At 38.6% G+C, this 26,440-nt stretch overlaps 1 protein-coding gene across 7 annotated transcripts in view; it reads left to right on the plus strand.

Annotated features, from left to right (window-relative positions):
* The window catches only part of GABRR3 (gamma-aminobutyric acid type A receptor subunit rho3), a 51,434-nt gene extending 25,482 nt beyond the window's left edge, over positions 1-25,952 (plus strand). For 5 of the 7 annotated variants that reach the window (XM_042866529.1, XM_042866527.1, XM_042866530.1 and 2 more), the window contains 8 exons: positions 4,483-4,595; positions 13,235-13,302; positions 14,781-15,004; positions 17,530-17,612; positions 18,341-18,481; positions 20,801-20,953; positions 23,008-23,204; positions 24,196-25,952. In XM_042866529.1, coding sequence (XP_042722463.1) covers positions 4,483-4,595; positions 13,235-13,302; positions 14,781-15,004; positions 17,530-17,612; positions 18,341-18,481; positions 20,801-20,953; positions 23,008-23,204; positions 24,196-24,498 — 1,282 coding nt within the window. In that variant the 3' untranslated portion in view covers positions 24,499-25,952. Of the gene's footprint in view, positions 1-1,017; positions 1,077-1,896; positions 1,998-4,482; positions 4,596-13,234; positions 13,303-14,780; positions 15,005-17,529; positions 17,613-18,340; positions 18,482-20,800; positions 20,954-23,007; positions 23,205-24,195 lie in introns of all 7 variants that reach the window. The other 2 variants (XM_042866532.1, XM_042866531.1) reach the window with 2 other exon arrangements.
* Positions 25,953-26,440: the final 488 nt, after the last annotated feature.

Genomic DNA, 26,440 nt, shown 5'->3' on the forward strand with positions numbered 1-26,440 from the left:
TTTCTGACCATTAAATCTAGGGCCCTTCATGGTATTCTTTTCACAAGAGAGTCCTTCCAAGCGCTCTTTTTATAAACTTACCTAGTTTCATTTTGAATGCGATAACTTTTTCTCTGCTAAGGAAGTATGGTATTCTTGGGTACTAAATTAGTGTAACAGAAAGCAACGCTTCTCCTGCCTATTATTCCTGGGATGTGAGTTTCAGATTTTTCTAAGTCTATCAAGATGAGAATGGTGCTGGAAAGATGTTTATAATTTCCTGCAAAGGCTTTTGCTTTCTTGTAAGTAGCATGGGGCATTAAAACAGAAGAGGAGCCACATAGTATTTGGCCTAATGTCCATGTACGATTGTGACCTGTTTCTCATAGTGGCTTTAAGCAGCAATTTGGCAGATTAAGTACAGAGCAAACACAGAAAATATTTTCTCCTTATAGCCCCTGGGTGTCCAGAAGCCACTGGTTATGGAACTATACTGTTGGCAGTTTGTGGTTAAATGTTTCAGCCAGATATGATCTCATTTCCTTGAGCAGAACCTTTTACTTCCTGTTAATTATTCAAGGTTGGATGGAGCAGATGAGTTTGTTCTTAGAAGCCTGCCACGTATTTATTTGTTGTTAAAGAATTCTGAATTAGTTGCTCTGGTTTTCTAGATAGTGACAAGCTGCTCTTTGAAAGCTCTGTAAGGCAACAAGGAGTTGAGCCACAGGATCATGAAACAAAACTGAGTAGTGAAGAATCCAAACACCATGTCACTAGTTTTTCATACAAAGAGCTAGTGCTTCCAATAGTTTTCTGTATAAATGCCAGTAGGGGTGTCTTCCCTATGTGATCTGAAACACTTCAAATGCTTTCTGTGTCCTTAGCTGGAATTTAATTATAGGCTACAATTTCATTTACATAATGTAAATGTTGTCTGAAAGGCAACCGTGAAAGGTAGAGCTGTTATAACCGAAAGCAGTTGTTTCTTGAGCACGTGCTTCACTGTATCTGACAAGACCATTTTTTTCCATTGCCCAGATCTATGCCGACACCAACCCCCCCATCAGATATCCATTTGTTACAACTACCCTAGGCAGGTAAAGAGAGATGTTCTTTCCTTAAGCACATGCGGGCTTTTCCTCTCAAACAGTGCAGCCTGACGTCTGCCACAGAACAAGGATAGAAAATCAACTGCAACATTTAGACTTGTGCTCTAGCCAAAGCTGTGTAACAAACAGGCCACTGAAATATAAACTATGTCTTCGGTGTGCTTTTGTGAGAACAAAGTGTTCCACTGGCAACTGCCACACTACTGTGGTCCTGAATGACCTTGAGAATCTCTTCTGAGACCTACACTAGTTAAATCTGCTGCTTAATGGAATTAGCTCCACGGGAAGGAGCACTCATAAAAATAACTGCTGGTGATTTCACAATGCTATGTTACTGATCAATAGCAAGATACGGGTCTAGGATTTCTTGGGAGTAAACAAATGCATGCAATTCCCTTCAAGTCATCAGTTAAACAACTTTAAAGCTGCAGTGAGGAGAATGTAATACTCTAACTCTTAGCCAAGGAACAACATCTGGAGTCCAGATGCTGATGTTAAAGGAATATCTGCTGGAGAACACTTCTTAGCCTTGGGTGGGAGAGGCAGGCAAGCAGGAGAAAAAAGTGAAGCATAAGTGTGTTTTTTAAAAAATATATTTTAGGTTTTTTTAAATGAGATTTTTAGGAAAGCTGATATCTTTACATGTGCAGTGGTACCAGCATCCAGGAAATTAATGTCAAGAATATGTACAACTGCATGTAAGTGGGTTTTTTCCCCTTTACAATTAAAAACTATTTTCTGCCAAAGCGAGGTACTGAAGAAAAGATACTACATATTTGTAATGGAAGTACTATTCTGACCCCTGCAGGATCTTTCCTAGTTTGAATAACCACTTCTGAGAGCAGCTAGAAATACTTATAGTTACTCCACCATTTGTGTATAGAGCATCAGCTTGAAGATGCTGTTCAAGTAAGTGGACATAAAAGGTGCTTTTCATTTACACAGCATTTCTGATTGTTTTTCCTCATGTGAGAAAATGGGAGAAGCATCAAAATCCTATAGCACTATTTTCAGTGGCTTATTAAGAAGAAAAATCTCCTGATTTATGTTTCCCTTTTGAGATGACTAAGGAAATTTTTCCTCAGTCACATACTTGTTTCCAGTAAGAAGTTGTAATAGCTGTACCAAGGCTTCAGCCTTGTTCTTCCTGTGAAATCATGAGAGCCTCAAGCAAATATCTTCCTCAGAATATCTAGTGACAAATAACGTAGTGCTTCCAAACTGAATTAGTTGTGCCAAAGCACTCTGAACACAATTCATCATTTTCTCTTACATCAATTCCCAAACAGCAGAATTTTCCTGCACACCCATTACAGAGCACTTCAGGTGTTTGTATCTACAGCCCATTTTGCTCTGACACAGACAGGCTTGCTTATGGCAGCTTTAATTCTCTGATGCGTGAGGTTTCATTTTAGCATCCGTGTAATTTTAATAATGAGAAAACTAATGTCTTTCTTTGATATACCTGATGGATGACTGCCCTGATATCTTGGTTCATGCAGCACTACCACAATTCAAGAACAGACAGGTAGACAAACCAGTGGTTGTGGTCCTAGCAGCCAGTGACATCATAGCATCCCTGTATCGTAGCATTTTTAGAAGTAATTTCTTGGCCTTCATTATTCAAATAGGGGCTAGGAAGTGGAGGGAGGAGAAAAAAAACAAAATAGCTGCAGATACACCTTGTCTTACAGTATTCTGTACCTCATACTATTCAATGTTTGACTACAGGGCAAATAGTTAGAACAAATTTCAATCATTCAGTCTGAAGTAACAATTAGAGTCACTGGCAGCAAAGTCTCAGTGAATCACAAAAGGCATGAACGAAATGATCTCTAGGGAGATTTCCTTGCCTGTGGCAACATAGCTGTATTTAATTCATTCCTACAGATTTCTGTCTAATATATAGCCCAAAACCTCCCCAGGCAATCTGTTCTCACCAGGGGATGACACAGATCTCCCTTGTTGCCACTGCTGATCCTACCTGTGAGAGGACATGGAAAAAGGGCCCTGTAAAATCTCATTATGCGTTCTGAAGGTTGTGGTGCATTCCCTCAGTCTTCTTCCTCCAAATTAAGCAGCAGCAGTTTCTTGAGAACTTCCCACATATTTCATGAAAGGAATGCCCAAACTAAGCTAAATGCTCTAGCTAAGGTTTGGCTGCTTCTGTTACTACTTGGAGCCAGCCACTTAGAGCAGGTCATGCAAGAAAGAGTGGAAAATAAAGGAAGCACCATAGCATTTTCCTTATAGCCAAAGTAAATAATATAACCAATTATTTCTAAAGGCTGCCTCCCTGAGCTGCCAAGACTGGCTGCAGACATTCTCTGTGTTTTAACCCAAGTACTCTGGGACATGAGTACATATTGGACCTCCCTGCTGTTTGCGACATACTTTCTGTGTACAAGAAAAATGGACAGGAAGGCTGCACTGTGATGGGCAGCTATTGGTCATTTTAAATTGCATACATAGCACATCAGTTCCTTTCTCAGATAGTGAATTTCTGCATGGAATCTGCAGTGTGGTGCAGTACATTCTATGAAGGGAAGAGAGTTAGCAGCAGTCCCTAGGAAGAACTGCAGAATTCATGGCAACCTGCTAAGAGCATCTGAACAGGTTCAGCTGTGTTGCCTCTGTGCTTCCCAGAGGCTCAGTTATGTGCAACATGATATAAAGCACAAAGACAGTACTTGTATGATACAAATGAATACTGTGTACCTGACCAGCAAACAGAGGATGAGATAACGAGCAAAAAACAAACAAGAAATTACATATTAGCGTGTGACATGGCCACAAAAGATGGATGTTTGAGAGGATATCAAAAAGCAACTTCCTGGATCCAGGACTGTCAGTTTCAGAATTCTTCAGAGAAATTATTGATTCATTTGAACTTTTAAGGGAAAAAAAAAAAAAAAAAAAAAAAAAAAAACCCAAACCAAACAACAAAAAAAAATATCAAAAAACCATTTTTAATAAAAATATAGTTGTCTCTGTAATATAGATAATATGAAGTATTTTGAAACCATGGATATACAGTGCTATTTCCAAGTCGTTGTTGAAAGCAGTAATGTGGACAGTGCCATTTTTTTCAGTTGGCTATCATCTCTTGCACAGTGAAAGGTTCAGTCTCTGAGTGAATTTCTTATATGCAATAAGAGTTGTAATAGGTGTTCCTCATGAACCTGGGTGCCCTCATATCTGATTTCCCCACCTTTCGCAATATGGATCTCTCCAACTTTAGTAATGCAGTAATTTCCCTTATCGCTCCAGATTCAACTGTCAACTGTACAGTGTTCTTGAATCTCTGCTTCATTAAATGAGCCTCCTGTTGGGAAGCAAAAAAAAAAAAAAAAAAAAAAAGTTTTCTTACTTTTTTTATTTTTTTTAAACATAGCAAACGAGATATTAAAATGAGGAAACTTGACAGCACCAAAGTCCGGCCACTTAAATCTGAGCAGCTTCTTCGCATAGAGGACCATGACTTTGCACTGAGACCTGGATTTGGAGGTAAGCAAGTAGCAGGTACCAGTGCTGCACTTGTTAATGGTTCATTCTCGATCTGTAAGTTGCTTAAATGCTGACAGGCAATGCCACTTAAAATTGGATGACATGACAGCTTTAATTGCAGCTCACTTCTTTTGATGAGCTTCAGAAAAGAAAGAAGAAACCAAAAAATACTTGAAAGCAAAGCACCTATATTTTGTTTAGCATATCAGTAGGAGAAAATATTCAAATTGTCTTCTTCTCAAAACTAAATAACGGGTAATATTGTTAGAATACTACTCTTTCATATTGATTAAGGTCTCCCTGGAAACTGCATAGTTCAGTAGCAATTAGCAAATTAGTTAGTCATTGTATTTGTTTTGAGAGATTGAAATGTAACATGAATTCCTAAATCTTTACTCTGCATAACATTTAATAGCAGGCCTTCAGTTTATTACCATGCAGTTTCTGTGTTTTTGGGCTCTATGATGATTATTCCTTCATTTAACTAAATTGCATGTGGATAATGTGAGTATTGAATGGGATTTGGATTTTGACTCTCCTTGACTCCCTCCATGACTCTTTCATGGGAGGTAAAATGAGAAAGCTGCCCTGTAATTAAGCTTTACCTGAGCTTTTGTGTCATCAGCTCAGCATTCATGATTCATGGAAGCAAACTGAACAGCTCTGGTTTATGAAGCCAAAATAAAATACATGAAGAGCAATAATCAACTGTGTAAACAGGCACAAATCTGGGAGGCTAGCTGAAGCCTGTGGAGCTATTGTTGACACCAGCTGTGGGGACATTGGGCCTGGCAAGCATGCCAGGAGAGTGAAACATGGAGTAAGAAAAGCCTTTCTGGATGCATTGGTTGAGTGTGAAAGGGTTTGTCATTATTCTACGAATTTTGGCTTGTCAAGGAACTAAAATCTTCCCTGTCTTCTAACAAATAATCAAGTAATTTCTATATCTTGGCTGCCAAAGTTAGAATTACCTCTTGCCTAATTCCTGTCTAGCCTAGTATCTTTCGTTCTGGTTATTTTCCTCTTACTACCTGCCTTGTCACACAAGGCATTTGAATTTTTGAGAGCAACATCTCAGAAGTAGCATTTCCATGAAAGAAACAACAATTCAAGATGTACTTTATCAATGGATCATCCCAGAAAGCAGTACTTCTGATGTCCATAAAAGCAGCTTTCAGAATACAGCCTGTTATCTGGCAATTCTAATTTTCCACAGTCCATGTGAAATTTTTGTACCCAGCAAATCTGTACCAGGCTTTTTCCCCTTGTCCTTTTATTTTCAGATGACTAATCGTAGAGCCCATTCAATTCCTTTTGAAGCCAGCTGTGTTTTTTTCCACTGACTTCATTGCACAGTCCTCCTAATAATCACATTGCCATGGGTACAATTTCAGCTGCACTCCTGTCTTTCAGAAATAGCTTTCAGCAGAACAGTGTTCCAGCTTTACACTTTACTCTGCTCTTCACATGCTGTAGTGGCATAGGTGGCACTTGTAAATTCATATCCAAGAGTTCACACGCTTTTGTGTTTTCAGAACTCTCTTAATAAATGGAATATTTACAAGTCAATCTCTTTAAGAATAGAACATGGATATGTTTTTTTTACAGCATACAGTAAAAAGTCTCAATGAAATGAATGTTGATCGTATATTTGTACTCCATTATTCCGGTCTTACTGTAGATTTCAGTGATTGTTACAGTATAAAGAATGGCTTGGTTTCTAGAAGAGACAGGTTAATGAGAAACAACGATTAGCACACAACTGTGACCTCATCATAGGACAAAAGCTGAAACATAAATCTGAATAACATACCTAGACTTGCTGTCTGACGGCAGGGTATGGGTTTCTCTGACAAACATTGTTGGATAAGTGTGCAGTAGAAGGAAACCTAACTAGAGAAGATGAAATTAGAGATGCCACTGCCTCACAGACACTGTCTAGAAATCACCTACATCCTTCTCACAAGGTGGGCACTGCCACCATCAACTCTTGCAATACATTCATTATAGCAACACACTGGGGCTGACACAGATAGGGAACAAGGACTTTGCTGATTTTTCTCTTCTTGACACTGCTCTCACAGCCACAACATGGCTCTGAACTGTATGAAGACTTACAATCCTGTGATTTTATGTATTTAAAACAGATGAGATTTTGGGTTTGTTTTATCAAATGTAATAAAGCAGCTCAATATTGTGATTCCTCAAGGGCTTAGATCTGTCACGAGCCACAGTGCATGATTTATTCAGCTCAGCACAATGCATGAATTCACATTACTGATGTGAAAAATTAAAACAACAACAAAACAGGTCAAAATAGCTGCATGAAAAAGAAGTATTTTAAAAACATTCTTTAAATTTAAAAGAGAGTCAATTTTTTTTTTCCCTTCTGTGTATCTCATTGAGATTTCCTGGGTATGTCATGGAGCTGGAATGATAAATTTTGTTAATTTCTACTGTGCCCCTTCCCTCGAAAAGATAAATCATCCTTTGCACCAGCTTAGGGGAAGAAGCAGCTGGAAAATTTACACTGTTTTTAACCTTCTGGAGATTCCTCAGTTCACTAAACTCTTAAATCTAAATCTGGCTTGTTTAATTTCATTTAGCCCCACATATGTAAAGTGAATGAAGCAGATAACAGGACCTAGAGTTTTTAGTGTTTATAATCATGGAAAAACAGAGCTCATGCTAAATTTTATTTGTAAACTGAGCAAACATCTGCACTGAAAAGAGTTGGAGCAAATGAATATAGAGCTTGTGGACACTGATACTACTGGCTGTAGCATTACTGGAAATAATCACGACCCTGCTCACATGGCTGATTTCTTTCTCCCGAGAGAAAGAAATGTTATTGCTCTTTGGAGATGAGGGTGAGCACATGTCAGTATGAGATGCTGAACTGAGACTTTTGGCAGCTCAGATATGAGGACAACCATGCAGGCTGTCTTGACAGCCAAAACTATATACATTGACAATGTTGTTTTAGTGAGTCACGCTTAGAAATCCTTTTAAAATGATGTTCCTTTCTATATTTACACATCTATTTTCCCATATCACACCACTTTTAAAAACTTTCTTAATTTAATGTACTGGCAGAATTTGAGTTCTTGGTTACCTGAGTTCTTTTCCTACATGCTAAAAATTTACATTGCCATTTAAAAAATTGTCACTCTTTCATTCCTCTGTGCCTTTGTTTTGCTAACTATAAAGTCTTTCCATATGGTCTCTGAACTGTTTTGAAATCTGGTATTTGGAGAACCACATGTTAATTGTCATTATGTACAAGTAAGTTCTCTATCTGTGTGTGTGAAGTATAACAACTTTATTTTTGTTTTCTTTTGTCTTACTGACCTGTCAGGATCAATGCTAACAGAGTTAGTTAGAGTTAACTAATGGGTAAGTTGGAGAAGTTTTAGAATTGGTTATCTCTGCTACATCAACCACCAAAGGGGATAATAACAATAATTATATACAATAATATAATATAATAATATAAACAATAATAATAATTAGCATGTATTACAAATGCTGGAAAATAATTTAGTAGAAATTATCTGGTCAAGATGTAACAATCTTTCTAGAGAATTTGCATAGAATCATATAATTGAGTTGGAAGGGATTTTTAAAGGCCATTTAGTCAAACTTCCCTGCATTGAACAAGGACAACTATATCTAGGTCTGCTTGCTTAGGGCCCTGTCAGCCTGATCTTGAATGTCTCCCTGGATGGGGCACCCACCACCTCTCTGGGCAACCCGTTCCAGTGCCTCTCTTCCCTTATCATAAAGAACTTTTTTTTTTTCTTTTTTTTTTTCTTATATCCTATCAAATTCTCTCCTCTTTTAGTTTGAAACCATTTCCCCACATCTTACCACAAATTGCATCTCAATCAGCAATTAGGCACAGTCTTTTTTCCAAGCTTTCAGAGGAACAGAGGTTCTATTAATTCATCGCTCCCAGAAAGGTCAGAAACTTCTCACTCTGTGGGAGGAGAGTGACTCTGGTGAAAGTGGAATGTCTTTCTTCCATGTGGGAAGAATAGCTTGGATCCAAAACAGGAGAGAAATGCTTTGGAAATTTGCAAGACCTCTGATAGGCACCTTTTCCTAGATATTTTGTTGGACACTGGTAATTCTTTTGTTCCTAGAGTTAGCTATGGCTAATACCAGTCCCCCTTCATTTTCCATGTAAATAAGAAAGAAATCAAAGAGTAGTAAGAAGAAAATACTATTGCCAGTACTGCTGCTGTTTCACTCATTGCCAGAGGAAAGAAGATACATCCACACAAGCCTGTGGCTTGTTTCACTTCTGTCTTTGGTTTTCCTTCTCTACGTGCCCACAAACAATTTTTAGAAGAAAGCCTTTGTACAGACCTCAGTCCTTCCTCGGTTTCTCTCTCTCTTACCAGGAGGTTTCTGTAGACTTAGCTTTTTTCCAGCACTGTTACCAAGACAACTGTGAAAAATCAGTGACTGATTTTTCTAAATTCAACATTTATGTTAGGGAATTGCAGGTGCAGTCTTTTGAACTATGTGTACAAAGGTTTGACTGCTACAAAAATGCCAAAGAATTCATTAGGCAAGTTGTTACTGCAGAAATTGATTCTAAAATGCTAAAATAATATCTCTTTTTAAAATATAATAGAATTCGTCTGTTCTTTCTATCTATTAAAAATTCTTCTTGCTATATTAAACCTTTAAAATAGACTAGAAATGGCTTGTGTTGGGATAAATCCATCTGAAAACAATTCTATTTTTCCTGCTGGGGAGTAATTATCTTGAAAATCTATGGAACCTCCATTGTGAAAATCACTAATCCCTCTAAAATAATGATTTGTAGCAAGGCTCCAGCAGCAAGTGAAGCTGCTCAATTTAATAACTAAATCCTCTCTGCCATCCCCAGTCTTGTCAGACTGGGAAATAAAAAACACAGCTTTTCTCTGGTTACTTTTTTTCAAAGTGAATTTGATGTCATTGCCTGATGGTCAGCCAGAGATTGAAATTCTCAGTATATTAAGGGGAAAGCTGTAGTGCTGACATAGGAGTAGAGAAGTGCTTTCTGGCTGTTTTGGGGTGTTTATTGAAATGCTTTTCTTCTTAAATACATCAGAACTTGATAGAACAAGCCCAGAGGACAGAAAACTTGTACTACTCAGCAACCTGTTCCCAACATCTCATTATTAATGTTTCTGGTATAGTTGACTTTTAATCGCAGAAATAAATGTTCCAAGAAAACTACAAAGTTCAGAAGGCCTGAACAAGAGTAGGGCCAAAACATTTCTTACTAGAGTGGTAGTGTTAGTGGCAGAAATACAAAAATGCTGCAGGTCACTGAAGTGACCAGGACTGCATATCTATGCTTCGTGTGTTTATCCACTTAAATTTGTTGCCAAAGTAGAATCAGAATGGGATGAAAATATTTGCAGCTGCTATGATCTGTCAGTGTGGTTTTATAACTGTCTGTGGTAAGTGCTAAACTGAACAGGGTTTTCTCCTTAAGCAGTATGAATATGCTCTTTGACCAATGCACAGGAAAAGAACAGGAATCTATTTCTAAGGAGCATGTTTCACAGTTCTACCACATAAGGAACAGATTTTATTGCAAAAGTTCAGTTCTGTAGTTCATTTTAGAAACACCCTTTGTAATTCTGGCTGCAGATTTTGATCTCTGTTACACTCTTCACTGTTCACACTGACTTGCTTTTATATCAGTTCCCAACCGAGTGCAAGTTGTTCATTCAAAGAATGAAATACAGAATGCATATATATGTATAACTAGCACTTCAGCTTGTGTGCATGTAATCAAAGTAGTCACGTGTACTTAAGCTGCTAGTTCTGTGACCAATTCCTTTTTATCTGCCCAGATGACATGAATTATTAATTGAAATTCTGCCCACATTTGAATGGTGCTTGTTGGAGGTAGAAAATAGTCTGTGTTTTTTTGCACAGCCCAAAAAATTGTTAGTACCGCCATCGTTACACTTTGAAGAGCTGTCACTCAGAAACAAAACCTTCCTTGCAATGCGTGGTGTATGTTTATTTAGAAAGCCAGTTATCTTGTTCTGTGATATAATTTGTGGGTAGTTCCCTGCATGTTTGAAGGATGTTGGTGGAAAACTGTTTGCTTGTTCTTGACTCATAAAACTGGTAAACGCCTTTATTTTACGTGGAGAGTAGTTTCTCTCTCATCCCTCTGTCCACATAACTACTCTCACATATCAGTGGGACTTCACCCACAGGTTTTAACATTCTAGTTATGCAGATCACTCCCAAAGTTTCAGTAATACCAGTTAAGATCAAGTGTACACTCAGATGTGAACACTGCCAGTACGTCCTACCACTTGTCTCTGCCACGGTTCCAGGGTAAGTTTGGAGACACAATATAAAAAAGTTCAAACTTCTTGGTGAGTAAGCTTAGATGAAATAGGCAGTTCTCCTGCCTACTTGAAACTCCTATGGCAATCAACAGACATTTCTGAGGCCCAAGTTGTCTCATCCCAATTAGAAATCCCGAAAGTACAGGTTACACTGCATGGATTCTAAATATCAATGAGGCCATATTTCACTGTTGTCAGCCTTAGTAATGACCGTGGACTGTGCTTCCACAGCTAGCTTGCTGCCTGACTCTCCCTGCCTTACAGCTAGCTCAGGTATCAGCTCTGCAAAGTGGGCTGATCCTGCTGCACCATGCAAATGAGGAGCTTGATAGACACTGCCTCATCTTTCTGCTGTGTTTGCATTTAAATGATGCGTGGATGCCACCTGTGAATGATGTTCACATCATGTATAAATCCCACTACAGCTCCCGCTTAGGCTAAACTTGTCTCCAGCTCACAATTTAGATTTCAGTGGAATGATGAGAGGATGACAGCTCAGGCTACAATCCAGTATTTTTGTACCAATACTTGGTACAAGTCAGTATTTAGCAGAAAGTGAACTATTTTTGTGGTCTGGTTGGGACTGTGTGGGAAAAATAAATAAGATACGTGGGCGAACCTGGTTTATGAGAGGCACAAACAATTGCATCAGTTTGCATGAAGAAGAGTGATTGGATATATATGTCAATACTCTTGTACATCAGCCTTTCAGGGAGATGTCTCCTGCATTCTCTACTCTCCAAAAGAAACAGTCTACCCCAAGTGCTATCTAGAGTTTTACTTCAGTCAACTAAATTCTGTTTTGATCTTTGAGCCTCTGCAGATGGACTGAGCCACAGATTTGTTTCAGAAGCAAAGATGATTTCTCAGCCAGGCAGCACCGCTCTTGTCATTGCAGAGACGTGCTCCTGTGTGCCCTGCTAACTCTGGTCGCTATTTACCTTGTTTTTCCACACACATTTGCATCTGTTCTATGCAGGGTCAAACCCTCCATTAAAATATACAAGACAAATCAAGAGATTATAGAGCCAGATTTTAAAATACCTCAAAAATAGTTCCAAAAAGAGACACAGTGTTGTGGCTGGTTATCAGGAGAATGATATTTCTGGGCTACTTTGGCTTTACTGTAAAGAAAACGCAAGAAAAAGAGAAAGACAGGTTAAAGGAGCTGTTGCTATCTCCTGCTTGTTCAGACTTCTTTGTACTGATGCTTTGTATTACAGTATTTAAATGTTTGCTTTTAAAATATTTTAAAAGCAAATATTTCTTCCCCTTAAAAAATATGGACTGTTTTTTACAAATGTACTTGGAATTTCAAGTACAGTGGTTTATTATTCATTCCAAATGCAGACTATTCTTCATTGTGTGTGTGTACACATATGTCCACAAATCTCTATACTCCCCCGCTTCTGTAAGGAAGTGCTTAGTCAATTACTTAAGTGGAATGACTTGCTTGCTGAAGATTACACAGGTACATAATTAGTCCTTTAATTCTAGACTTGGTGTACTGAAGAAACTGGAAGAAATATATTTTGCTGTAATTTTAATAGGTTTTAATCCCTTTATTGCAAAAATGCAAATACTGCTTTATAATACACTCATTCAGTCTGCATCATGCTGTAAATCCACAGCCTTTTTCAGACGTGGTTTATTAAAAAAAAGCTCCCTGAGTGCAATTCGTTGTACTTGAAAATAAGTTACATACTCAGCAATGCATTGTAGACACAGTGCTCCATCTTGTCACATGCTTAGTGCGTGCATGGCTTTTCCCTTATGAGTTAGTGAGCAAGTACTAATCCCTTTTCACAGATGCCTATGCTAAGCATTAAATAATTAAGTTACCAAAGGTAATTAGGAAGCATAGTAGGCATTTTGCTTACAAGTGTGGGAACAAGAGTTGGGACTGACAAGTAAGCTTTGTGATCTTTGATTTAGGTGGTATATTTACTCAGCTTTTCTCTACGGCACTCCAAGCAGTTCATTAGCTTTGGCACTGCAAGGAAACTTTCACTGCTGTCTAAACTGCAATATCAATAACTAGTCTAGCTGCAAAGAAATCACTTATTTCTTATGCACTTATTTCTGCAACTATTTAATGTTGGGTTTTACTGTGTTGCCAAGGAGTTTCTCAATCAGCATACTGTGATGGACAGACCATAGGAAATGACAGTATGGGGTGTACTCTGCATGTTGTTAATACACAGTCTTCCCTTTAAAAATATGGACTTATGTTCCTCATCACTCTTTCATTCTGTTGCATTGAAGGGTCGCCAATACCTGTGGGCATTGATGTGCAGGTAGAAAGCATTGACAGCATATCTGAAGTTGACATGGTAAGTTGGTGAGATAAAGAATTTCAGCCAAAACTCAGGGTCCCAGAAGCATCCAGATGGATGATACAAACAATACATTTAAAGACAGTGAACTCTTAGAAGAGCACAGCCTTGCTGTGAAGAATGGAAGTCATCTTCATTTATGTTAGTAAGTGTTAAGTATAAGCACACGTTGAACATTTCCCTAACTATCCCAGAGGAACAGAACAGAGTGCTCTTATTGGAAATGCCAGCCACTCAGTATGGCCTGTGGGCTTCCACACAAACTCTTAGTGCTCTGCACTACTGAAGATGGGGGTTCATGTATTTTGTGTTCTTTCCTTGTGCAGATCTTAATATTCCTCATCCTTTCTGTCATGGTGGAGCAGTGGATGCAACAAATGGAAATAGAAAAATATGAATATAACAATGAGCTCTAGGAAACACCTTCAACTATAGTTAAGGACCTGTAGCAGAGGAATGCAGGATATTTGTTTCTCCTCCAAAATTATCACTAATAGCGCCACCCAAACATTAGTGCCAATTTGCTTAGATCTAGAACAGCTGGGTACCTTAACTTGGCAAAGAGATCTCATTTACAGTATCTTCTCATGCCGAGAGTAGATCTAATCATTGGTGCTGAGATTGCTATGGGTTCTGTCTATATGAACCCCTGGATTCCTCTACAATCTTACCCAAATCAGTGGGTTTTACGCAGGTATAAAATCATATTATGGGAGGAGGCCTAATTATCTTTCCAGTATTATTTTCAGAAGTAATTGTTCTATCAAGATGAGTGATACCTGCCTAAAACTGGAAAAGCTAGATAGGCGAGCACAGAGCTGTCAGACTGTACAGAAGCTCAGACTGAATTTCCAGCTGCCTCTCCATTTTTTTTTCACATGCATATTTGCAGCCATGTTATTTCTCTAAGTAAGATTGTTTCATATTTTTAGAAATTGTAAGTCTTGTGAAATTTGTTTATTCTTACGAAATTCACCATGGTGTTTCTACATGATTCATTTCATTCATAAAAAATATACAAATCTAAAAACCCATCTAACCCTTGTACCAAATGTACAGATTAATGGATTTTACAAGATGACCTGGAGAATCTATAAAGGAATTGTAAAGGAACTGTAGTCCATTCTGAGAATAACTTGTGAAAATTTCTACAGGAAAGCCCCCCAGTTCACATTAGTTTGATTTTAAAGCTTTTTTTTCCCCTTCACCAATCCAGCAGACCACTGAAATCTGTTCTACCTGAGTATGTATGAAGCATGAGCCCTGACTCAGATGCCAGTGATGAGGCAAACAGCAGGTATCTCAGAGATAGCTCCAAACTATATTTAATCTTGCTGAGTGCATCTCATTTCTTTCACTGAGGATCCTCCACATGATGTTCATAGCAGAAACTGTTCCTTTACATGAGTTGTTCTGTTTTTTACTGTATGCAAATAAAACATGCATTGTCTTCTTTTATTTTTAATTAAACAAAGGACTTCACGATGACTTTATATCTCAGACATTACTGGAAGGATGAGAGACTTTCATTTCGTAGTACCAAAAACAAAAGTATGACTTTTGATGGAAGACTAATAAAAAAGATCTGGGTACCTGATGTGTTTTTTGTACACTCCAAAAGATCTTTCATCCATGATACAACTGTGGAAAACGTCATGCTCCGAGTGTACCCCGATGGCAACGTACTCTTCAGTCTCCGGTAAGAACAATCCTCTTTTATAAGACAATACACAGCTACAGTTGTGGGCCCTGAGAAACAACTTGAAATCCTTGCAGTTAGGATACTGATTGGTGTTAAACCTTTGGTGTTAGATACTGAGTACTGGTGACAACTGAAGATTCTCAATGTACCAGTGGGAACATAAATTGAGGATTGATAACTTAAAGATAGCATCTTATTAACATATTGTTCCCCATCAGAGGACAATGGCAACTTTTTCATCTATTGTAAATGCCACTGAAGTTTGTCAAATGATAATTCATTGCCTGTGGTTTTAGCAATACTGCAGTAAATCTACTGCTGAGTGCAGTAAAGCCCCAAATTATTAGCAAAGAACAATTACTTTTTTTCCTGAGTCTTTTAAAACTATCTCTGCTATTTTCACTCTGGGGTACCTGTGAACATAGCATTAATATAAATCAGGGCTGTGGACAGGCACAGAGAGCAGATCACAGCAGTTCCAGAACTGGAACAGCAAGGCCATTAAAAGTTCCTCCCTTCTACCTACACATTAAAAGCAGATGTGGATGATGTGGCAGAAATAGTTTTAATGAAAGTACTTTCCCCTAGGTAGAATCTCTGGGGCCTGTGCATTGCAGAAATCACCACTCTCCGGTTTGTTACTAATTAGCCCTGTGCTCAGAGGTGATATTTCATCTAATCTGGATAGCTGGAAGAGTTACGCAAGCATTTGAGTTTTTGGCTATGTAATAATTGTTCCAAATGAATTTATCTACCCCCTCATAAAGCATACAGAATCTCCTCACAACTGCTGCACGCCACTTTAAAACAGCGTAAGGCTTTTATGTTTGAGAATTATATTGGCCAGCAAGAAACCATGAGGTGAACTATTAACTTTCTTGTTACAATCACTTCTGTGCTTCATGAAAGAGAGGAATTAGAGGAAACAGACCTCAGCTTACAGCAGTGGCTTTCAATATGAGGATATGACTCTGTGATGGGAGCCCCTGCCCTGCATCCTACATTCCATTTGCAAGCTGGTGCCCTACTTTTACAAGTTGCCCTTGTTCTCTCAGCTCCTTTCCTTACCTTGCCTTAGCCCTGCATTAACTGATGGTGGGTGCTGGGTGACTTCTCCTATTCCAGTGAAGAGCAAATCCTCAGAGTTCCTAACAGGCCTGCAGATTTCTTCTTGGACAGTATCAAGGGCAGATCCTGTCCTCTTTCTCCCTTTCTCTACCAATTCTTACCAAACTTATAGGAAGGGAGTGACATAAGGCTGGTTTTGAAATGATTAAGGTCACATAGAGTATTTGTAGTCTGAGTGGTGTTAATGCATACATTCCTAAAGAATCAGATGCTCATTTAAACCCTCTTTTTGTATTGACAGATTTACATGCAGTGAGTAGATTATATTCCAAATTCTTACATTCAGTATATTTGCAGTACAAAGTTTTTCTTCAGTGCCTGGCATACAGGATTTTATTGAAGAAAAATTGAACAAAAATCCAGATTTGGTACTAAAATAGTCTCTCTTTTTTTTTTTTTTTTAATAATCCATATTTTATTGCTGTCCCTATGAATCTGTAGTCAATACCCAGAAGGCAGGAATAATATTCGTAGCTGGAAATCTTATGCATTGCTTTAAAGATCTATCTCATTTCAACCCAGTAAAACCTGATATTTGTAAAAATGTACCTACAGTGTGATTATTGGTCACAAATATTCAGAGATCATTTGTGTACCTAACACATCCGATACCACTTATGTCAATTCAATTGATTCAACCTGGGGAAAACTGAAATATCAAAATAAAATATCATGCGAGCTGGGACAGGAAATGAAAATTTGTCAATATTTGCTGTATTTAAATTGCTGCTCCTAGCCTTTTATTTGTTTGTATATTGGGTTATTTGGTTGATATGCTAGGGGACATTTATCTTCTAAATATCTGTGAAAAAGCAAGTGGAATGAGAAATTAATGTTTTTGTCTATGTTTACCTGATCTTTTTAGAGCATAAAACATTTTTGTGGAATTGAAGAAGAGAATATTCTTCCAGAAACCACAGCTTATCTTTTGTGCAATTAGATATAATTAGATATTATAACCATATAATAGAAATTGTAATGTGGGAAAATAGCAACTGGAATAATATTTGCTCAGATCTATAAAATTATCTACTACAGCCTATGAGAAAATTAATTAAAAAATGTGAGCTCCCTTTGCAAATCTTGATAAGTGTAACCCTTTGAAGCAAAATGTATGAAAGGTTAATGAAAGATCAGACCAAAGAAGAGTTTATAAATTGAGGGTAACGTGCTTGATAAGAAAAAGTATTTGTCTTTAAAAATGTATGTTCTCACTGTCTTAGTTTTATATCACTATCTCAAAGAAATTTTAGAACGTCTAATAGGAGCAGAAAAAGTCAATCATTAGGATTCTAACCAGCAGGTTGCTTGGGGATCTCAATCAGATGCCTGCACAGTCCAGAGAATGCGTGAAATTTTTCATCTACTGCCTGTTTTTCTTTTCCTTTCTGCAGAATAACAGTTTCTGCTATGTGTTTCATGGACTTCAGTAGGTTTCCTCTGGATACCCAGAACTGTTCTTTAGAACTGGAAAGCTGTAAGTATAATTTATGCCTGCTCCTCGTATGTGCATTCTTAGCATCACTCCGTCTTGTTGATAATACCTTTATCACCTGTGTGTGACTGGAATCCTTCATCTGTATCAAACAGCTTTGGATCCAGTTTTGGATATCTCCATAACTCAACCATGGGAAGACAGAAAAACTATCATACACTCTGCTTTGTTTTGACTGGGTTGATGTTCCAAAACTGCAATCCAAAATATTTTCTTTATCAACAATCATGCTTTATTTGAGGGAAAAAAATGCGAGTAAATAGTAAAATAGGATGTCAGTATTTGACCTCATGGAAAAATGAAAATGATTACATGTATTACTGTGATATGTCTGCTTTCTCACCCCTGACTCAGTGGTTTGTAGTAAGCTGTAGAACTGGACAAAGAAGGGTAATTGCGTCCTGCAGAGCATTTTGATATCTCAAGATTTATTCTTATTTGGTTGGAAACAAATTGGCTGTGCTTGGGCAGTCTGCTTAGACTGTGTGGCAGCTCCCAAGCTGCATCCCTGTGCCCTGGGACCCTGGTCACTAATCCATGTTCCCCCTCTGTCATGTAAGCTGCTGGCATGGCACAGGACTCCACCTGCAACAAGGTGCAATAATGGATATTTGGTTTTCTAAAATTGTTTTGAGTGGTCTCCCATTGCTAAGAAAAGCAAGCAGAAGTGTTATTCCAGCAGAGGTGATTTAGTTTTTACCTTCTCACAGATGCATACAATGAAGATGATCTGATGTTATACTGGAAACATGGAAATGAGTCCTTGAGCACAGATGAGCACATCTCCCTCTCCCAGTTTTTCATTGAAGAATTCAGTGCTTCCAGCGGACTTGCATTTTACAGCAGTACTGGTACAGTAAGACCTTGTCATTAGAAAAGAAGAAGGGCACACAGCCATACTGACTGTCTTTCTCCTTCAAATTCATTAGTAAATGTTTCTTATTGCTGAGAGATCTGTTAAAATGAGAGCTGTCAATCACATTGCTCTGTTAGCCTCAGCCCTAGATTCTCCTCACATTACCTGCATAACCCTTGCTCAAAAAGGGAATTCCAACGTGTTTTATTGTCTAAAATCTTCTCATTTTCTTGATCTGTAAATGGTCATTAAAAATCTACTGACTTTAAAAATTCTAAATGAGAGCATTTATAACCTACTGAGGTCAAATTCACAGCTTGCTTAATGTTCCATTTTTATACATAAAGTTGCAGAAAAAAAATGTCATGGCTTTTATGTCATGGCTACATTGTTTACACACAGGGGTCTGCCCCAAACAGTATTTAATTCCTCATTACAGATCTTGAACTACATTTTCTAGCAAACTGCACAAAACTGCAGTTTGTTATGATTTCAATTTCATGCAAAGTGGTTTTTATTTTCTTTGCAGTTGTACATATTTGTACATGCAATTATAAACTTTAAAATATTTCTCTATGCAAGTAGTCTAAACATACTTTCCTTAACCAGATAAAATGTCATGCTTGCTACTGTACTTGCTAGTCTGAGATTATTCATTTCAGAGGGGTTATTGCACTTTGTATACAGGCAGATTAATGAAATGGAAATGATTCCATATAATATGTTAAATGCACAACTCATTGGAAAAGAACCCTTTAAGGCATGCAAGAAGGCTGCAAATAGACTTACCTAGTATATCTTAACTACAGGATAGCTTCTTTTTGCCTTTTAGAAAGATTAAGGATTTAAGTTTGCAATGAGGATTCAATGGCTGACATTTAATGCAGAAATTCCAATTTAATTTACTCTGCAGCCTAAGCAATAAGAAATTCAGAGCTTGATCAGCTTCTTCATCCTTATGTCTTGCTTGTACATGAGCTAAGAAGAGCTCCAGCTTTCAAGAGCCACTGTCATGTGAGAATTGGTGATACGTAGCTATTGCATTTGTACCTTGCTGAGAGCCATGTCAAATTTGTCCTTGTTGCAAGATGGAGATGGGAATGGTTTCTACCAAACTGCTGTCACTGTGTCCAAACTGCATTCTGGGAACTCAGCTATTCTCATCAAAAAGCACTCATGCAAGCAAAGATGGCAGAGCAGTGCAACCTCGTACCACCCCTGTACTTTTTAGGACCTTTACAACACCTCTGACTTTGTAAAAAGTAACACTTAAATGCAGATGTTTTGAAGATGAGCTAACTCACCAGGGTAAAGACAGAAGAAAAGACTTTAAGTCACAGATGACCACTGGGAGGAACCAGGGGATAAATGCACATACAGTATCTATTAGCTAGAACACTAACATTTGTAGGCATACGCTTTTCTTTGGCTTTGAGTTCTGGTGGTCAGTCGGGAGCTTCCACTTTCTTCTTTTCTTTTGCTTCTTGTTGAAAGAAAGTGTTTACATACAAAACCTCCTCCCCAGCAGAAGTGAGGAATAGCAGAGGACTATCAGCATAACTCTAATGGCGGCCATCTCCTGAAGATTCTTGGACAAAAAATTGGACAAAAACGCTGCTCACAGAGCATCTTTTCTGCACTTCAGGTGGTGTGTCATCTTTCCTGTGAACCTCAGTGAACCACAAATGTGTAGCATTTAGCCTCCTGGAGCTCCCTGGCCTCCAAGGGAGCAACAGTGTGAAACCATTCATAACACAATTGTTTTTAAAACCGGAACCCTGAAAGAACATAGGGCGTGTTTAATATTGAGTAATTGCTAAGATGTTCCTTATAAGGTGACTCTTTGTGATGGCATGACAGTTCCCATACAGGCTCATTTCTGTCTGCAGTTGTATAGGAAAGGCAGATGCTGCACAGCCAGCCATGTTACCTTCTTTTCACCTCACTGTATACAGTTTTGCCCTGCAGACTGAGCAGCACACATGTTGTGCTGCACAAAGCATGCCCCAAAAGTCACTAGATGGCACCCTTTCCTTTAAAGTCAGCACTGGGCAGGCAAACAGATCTGAGCAAGGCAAACGTGTGGCACATATTTACAGTGAAGAAGCAATGTTTCTATGCCAAAGTATCTGTATTTTAATGAGGTATGGATGGACAGTTTGAAAAGCACTATATGAAAGCAGAGTGACAATGATATTTCCTAGGTATTTACTATTAGTGATGTGGATGCCCAGGCAAGGCTGGTAAAGAGAGATCACAAATAACACAGTTCTTGTTTTCTCCCCCAACCTTTTCCTCTCCTTTTTAACAACAGGCTGGTACAATCGACTCTTCATAAACTTTGCACTCCGGAGACATATTTTCTTTTTTGTGCTACAATCTTATTTCCCAGCCATGCTGATGGTGATGCTGTCTTGGGTTTCTTTTTGGATTGACAGAAGAGCCGTCCCTGCCAGGGTATCACTAGGTAAACCTTTACCATATATTCTTTTGGGAAGTATAGGATGGGTAGAGGAGAGATTCTGAAGTTACCTTAGCTTCTTATTTACACAAGACAAATATATCAGATAATTGCCTGAATAATTTCATACAAACTCCTTTAGTCAACCTCTATGTTTGGAAATCGGATGTTTCTTCAGACTGGCTTTGATGTACTAGCAGCTAACACACCACAGAAGGAACAAATGATGATTCTGCAGATTTCTCGAGTAGAGTTTTCCTTCATTATTTTTTTATTTTTCAAAGACATTTTTTCCGCTACTCCCAGGTACTCAGATCCATCCCTAAATTCGTGGCTCATGAGAGACACTTCACAGGCAGTGCAGTATCTATCTATAAGCTTTGTAGCTCCACATTCTTTCTAGAAGCAGTTGATATCTTCCTACCAACCTGGAATCATTTTCCTGACTTGTCCTGGTTAGCAAAGCCTTTATTTCTCAGGCACTTTGAATATGTTTCCTTTGGTGCCTTAACTCTGCAAGGCATGCAGGCTGCTGTGGAAAGCAGAGTAAGTTGGGTACCTTTCTGCTCTTGTTTCTTTAAATTCAGAACACTACAGCTTGGAATAAAAAGATTGATTACTGTAGGGTTTTTTTAATAACGTTGTTGTTTTCTCAGTGATGACAGTTGACATCACTTCAAGACTGGTTCCAAAAGCTGATTGTTGTTTTATTTCCTGGACAAGTGCAAAACCTTGAGAAACTTTGTTTAAGAAACAAAATATCATGTACTCAGGCAGCCCTTAATGTTTATCTATAGGTATATTAATCAGGCTTTCTATTAGCGGAGTCTAAAACTTTTAATATAAGATACATAAATATATTACTCTAAAACCAAATTATGATACCTGGTTTTATTAATGCATTTGCCAATTTATTTGTAAGAAATTTAACTTTGTGTTTAAAAAGAAAGTTTAAATTCTCAGTAAGTCATTTGTAATGTTGTCAAAATGTTTTTGCTGATCATGTTCATTAATTTATATATGGGTTTATTCAACGGGTTATGCATCAGGAGTTTAATGAATAACACACATTCAATTAGCATAAGCATACATAATTCATAGGCAATGTTATCAACAAAGTTTATAAAGCTTAGCTCTCTAGCCTAAAGTACACACATTTTTAATAAACAGATTTCCTCCTGTAAAGTATATCCTAAACGCCAACCTTCAACATAAAGAACTTGCAGAGCAAAAGGGAAAACTCTTGCATATTCTGGTGGGCTTGAACTAGCATAAAATTGGAAAGAGGCTGTACTGACACCCAAAAGTGAAAGACCGTGCTATTTGCCACTGCAATCTCACAGAGGATATTGAGATGTTGTCACTTTTAGTGCATTAAAAGTAGAGCCTGGGTAGGATTTTATTTTTCTTTTAATTATAATTATAATTTTCTCTGAGACAGAACGCAGCAAAGCTAGATGAATAGGGTCACATCAGAATAGACATTGAAAGGATGAGGTTGAAATCCTAGACAAACTGAAGTCAACAAACATTCTGTAGTGTCAATGGGTATAGCATTTTCACTCTACAATGTTTTTAGGATCAAGAAATTTTGCAGAGACATACAAATTGACATGTAGCCAAGAAGTACAATTTTAGAAGGGCTTGGGAGGGAAACTGATGTGTCATTAGTAAAGTTTGAGGACAAGAAAGTGCATAGCAGAGACACTGGCTCTGGGAAACAAGACCACGAGCCTGCCTTCACTGCTCTATAGGATTCATAGAAAAGCTGTCACAGAAAGTGTTCCTTGCACTGCTGAATCACCAGCATTGTCCCCACTGCTCAAACATGGTGGGCTGAAGCTCTGACTGCACATACTGAGTGGAGGCAGATATGACTGTTTCAATGTTCTTTTCAATAGGTGGCTTGCATAGCTTACTCTATTTCTCCAACCCTGTGCTGTGAAGCTAAAGGCAGTCTCAATCACCCGCCTTCACAGAGCATTGCTGTCTGAGCAATTGGTGATGAGATAAACAGAACCTGGCCTGTATTGTGATAACCTTCCCTTCTTCTTTGGCAGGCATAACTACGGTGCTGACAATGTCAACCATCATCACAGGAGTAAGTGCCTCAATGCCTCAAGTGTCTTACATAAAGGCTGTGGATGTGTATTTATGGATCAGCTTCCTTTTTGTCTTCCTGTCTGTCATTGAATATGCAGCAGTGAACTATCTCACCACAATTGAAGAGAGAAAGCAACTCAAGAAAAGGGGCAAGGTACAATCATCTGCATTTTGTTGCCTTTAAAAGCATCACAGAAGTCACAGAATAGTCCTGACACAAAAATGTGATAATCTCTGACTCTCCTCTGTTTCACACTTTTTTTGTGACTGAAGGCAAGGGATGTATCATCCTCTCAGATTTTGAGAAAGTCCGAAGTTACTCTCCCTTCCTTTTCTTTTAACAGATTAGGGAGCACAACTCCTGATTATTATTATTTTTCTTCACTCAAAGGAAAGTACCTCTCATTTTGTTTCCCAGTTTTTTCCTATTGACGAAGACAATGTTTTCATCTTTATCCTGCCCCTGAAATATATCCCAGACTATACTCATGCACTGTTTCCTCCTGTTTCCTGTAAAGCAGAGTTTACTTATCCTTCTTCTGCTTCCTCATTTTCAGTTAGGCAGATGGGTTTAATGACTTTTTTTTGTCCTGAGACCAGATGAATGATTAGGTCCTTTTTAGAAAAGCGTGCTTGAAGTAGAAATGTTTACAAGTCAAACATTTGCTTTCTATGAAGCACTCATTTTAAAAAAAAAAACCCTTCATGAATATCCCCACATGTGAAATCATTCATTGGAATATCACAAGTAGAAGAACACACAAAGGATGCATATGTTGCCCACACGATTTCATACTGCTATCAAAAAACACAGAAATGTTTGAAGTAATTTCCCACAGACCTACAGATGAGTCAGTTTGATTTTTCTATTTCACAAGCAAGGGCACATGCAAGTCAGCTGGCAACAGTCCCTGAGACAAGCGTGTTATGTCACATATATGTCTTTATTTGCACGTGTGCTGCACAAAGGGCAGGGCCACACAGGATACACAGGTAGTATCTGAGGTAAGTGCACTCTGTGAGGTAGCCATTGCAGTGTGAAGAACAGCACTGGAGAGAAAGCTTTGTTTATTGTCTGTTTTATTTATTTATCATTTACTAAAATGGCTCCTGCTAGATTCACAATAACTATTTTTTGTTGCCAGGCCTCAGGAATGTATAATATTGATACAGTGCAAGCAATGGCTTTTGACGGCTGCTACCATGATCCTGATGTTGAGATGGACCTGCCTGCTTTCACTGACCGCTGTGAAGAGAATGAAACTCGAGCACGAGCAGTCAGTGTCTCCAACGTGGGCACAGCTCGCATCAAGAGGAAGAGATCTTTTAAGGGAAACGTGGGCAGGATTATTCTGCAGAACAACCACGTCATTGACACGTATTCCAGGATTATATTTCCCAGTGTGTATATTGTGTTCAACTTTTTTTACTGGGGTTTGTACATATGAACAGAAATCATTATAAGCTAGATTTTATCTTGGATATGTGGGTAATGCAACAGCAGTAGAGGAAAGGGTTAAAAGCTTCTGAAACTGGCTTCTGCATCAAACCAAGGCTGGTTTGGTTAACAGCAGAACTGCTGATGGAAAAACTCTCACAGTCTGACATTTCAGCTGGACTGCTCCATAATTCACTGGGACAACCCAATGTGCATGCTACTGCTGCAGTATCACAGAAGCAGCTTGCTCACTAAGAGAGCCCTTTATCACACATCTAAACAGATAGCAGCTCCTGGCCAATGTGTTATCCAGTGTCCATCTACGCTCTAACCATTCCCCTTTAATCAGCCCTTCTGTTTGTTCTCCACTTGTTATCCAGTTGTTTTGCAGTCAGCACCAATCACCTTCAAATGGCCCCTACCCCAGTTTCACTTAATGCATTTCTGTTTTGCTAGACAACCTGTGTGCACCTCAGGAGCCTTTGTTCTTTGATGGTAAGGAAGTGGGGAAAGCGACTGTGACTTAGCAGTGGGTCAGAGATCAGCAGAAAGCAGGAAGAGTTGAAGAGGCTTTGAAGAGGCTTTGTACACTGTGCATAACCAATGCCTCAAGAAAAATCTTCCTGTCAGCTGTTCCTGGCTTTCCATCAGGCTACTGGGAAGGACCTCTATTTTGGAGAAATCTTGCTCACTAGTCCCCAAGATAGCACAGGAATAATGACCCAAACCAATGCACTTGGGGTCTTACAGCCACCTCCTCATGAGTAAATAGCATCACCTACACAAGGTGTGCCCTTCATGTGACACCCCCACACCTGTTCCTCATGTGAAACTACACTAATCACCTGCTTTCTTCCTAGCTGCTCATTTCAGAAACCCAGCTTTGAGGAAGATATTTTAGAATACTTCATCAGGAAAACAAACAAACCTGTTACTTCTGACAAAACTTGGGATTTTGTCCCACCCTTGGCTTCTGAGATTGAAAGTTACAATGAGGGGAGAAGCCATTCATGTCTGCATGCGATGCTAGTCCCCATCACAGGCCAGGTTACTACACTGAGATCTGAGATACACAGGAAATAAAAAGAATCAGCTGTGCCAAAACAGAGCCACATATAGCAATCCTACTGGTCCCAGATGGATGCTGCATGGAAATAAATAGCCTTTCTGGGTAAGGGTACTGGCTAAGAAAGTAACACTTCTGGCTAAGGAAGTTGAAATAACGATGTCCAGGGACATAACAAAAGTGTTCACAACTCCAGAAAAGAATGAAGAATACTTTTTGTGACTTGTCAAAGTAAGAAGCATTTTTCACTTAAATTTCCTGGTTTTATCTGTCATTTAATGAAGTGGGTTTAAATTTACAAAGTTGGTTCAAAATAATAATTCGTGGTGGCAAAAAATGTCAAAAGGTCACTGCTTGGTTAAGATTATTAGGAAATGGGAATAAATTTGGAAGTCTGAGCCACTCTCTGGTTTATTTGATTTTCCTGCTGGAAATGTATGGCAATGTCTCTTACTGTTTCAAGAAGCTGCGTTTGTCAAACTCCCAGTTACAGAGCTGGAAAAGCTAGCAACACATTGTATCCCGAGCGATTGAAATCTGATGGAATGAGCGGGTACTTTGGCAGACGAGTCCCTGCCAAACAAATGATCAGAGCTAAGGCGGCTTTGATACTCTTCCAGGAAATCCTGTCATGGAAAGGAGAACTGTACCAGGCATGACAATGCTGGGAACGTAAAGTCAAAGGATGTACAGGGCTTTGGCAACAGCAACGGCACAGCAGACCTCAAGCTGAGCAGATGTGTAATATAAATATATTAAAAAATTACCATGACATTCTTGTTGCTTCACCACTATTATGAATGCATCCCGCACAGATGCTCCAGATTTCCTGAGAAGATCCCATCTAATTGCTCCAGATGTGTGTCTAAACTTGTAGTATGAGCTA

Source organism: Lagopus leucura, unplaced genomic scaffold, assembly GCF_019238085.1.
Source record: "Lagopus leucura isolate 7727_CA_CO unplaced genomic scaffold, USGS_WTPT01 Super-Scaffold_100001, whole genome shotgun sequence".
Classification (NCBI taxonomy): Eukaryota; Metazoa; Chordata; class Aves; order Galliformes; family Phasianidae; genus Lagopus; species Lagopus leucura.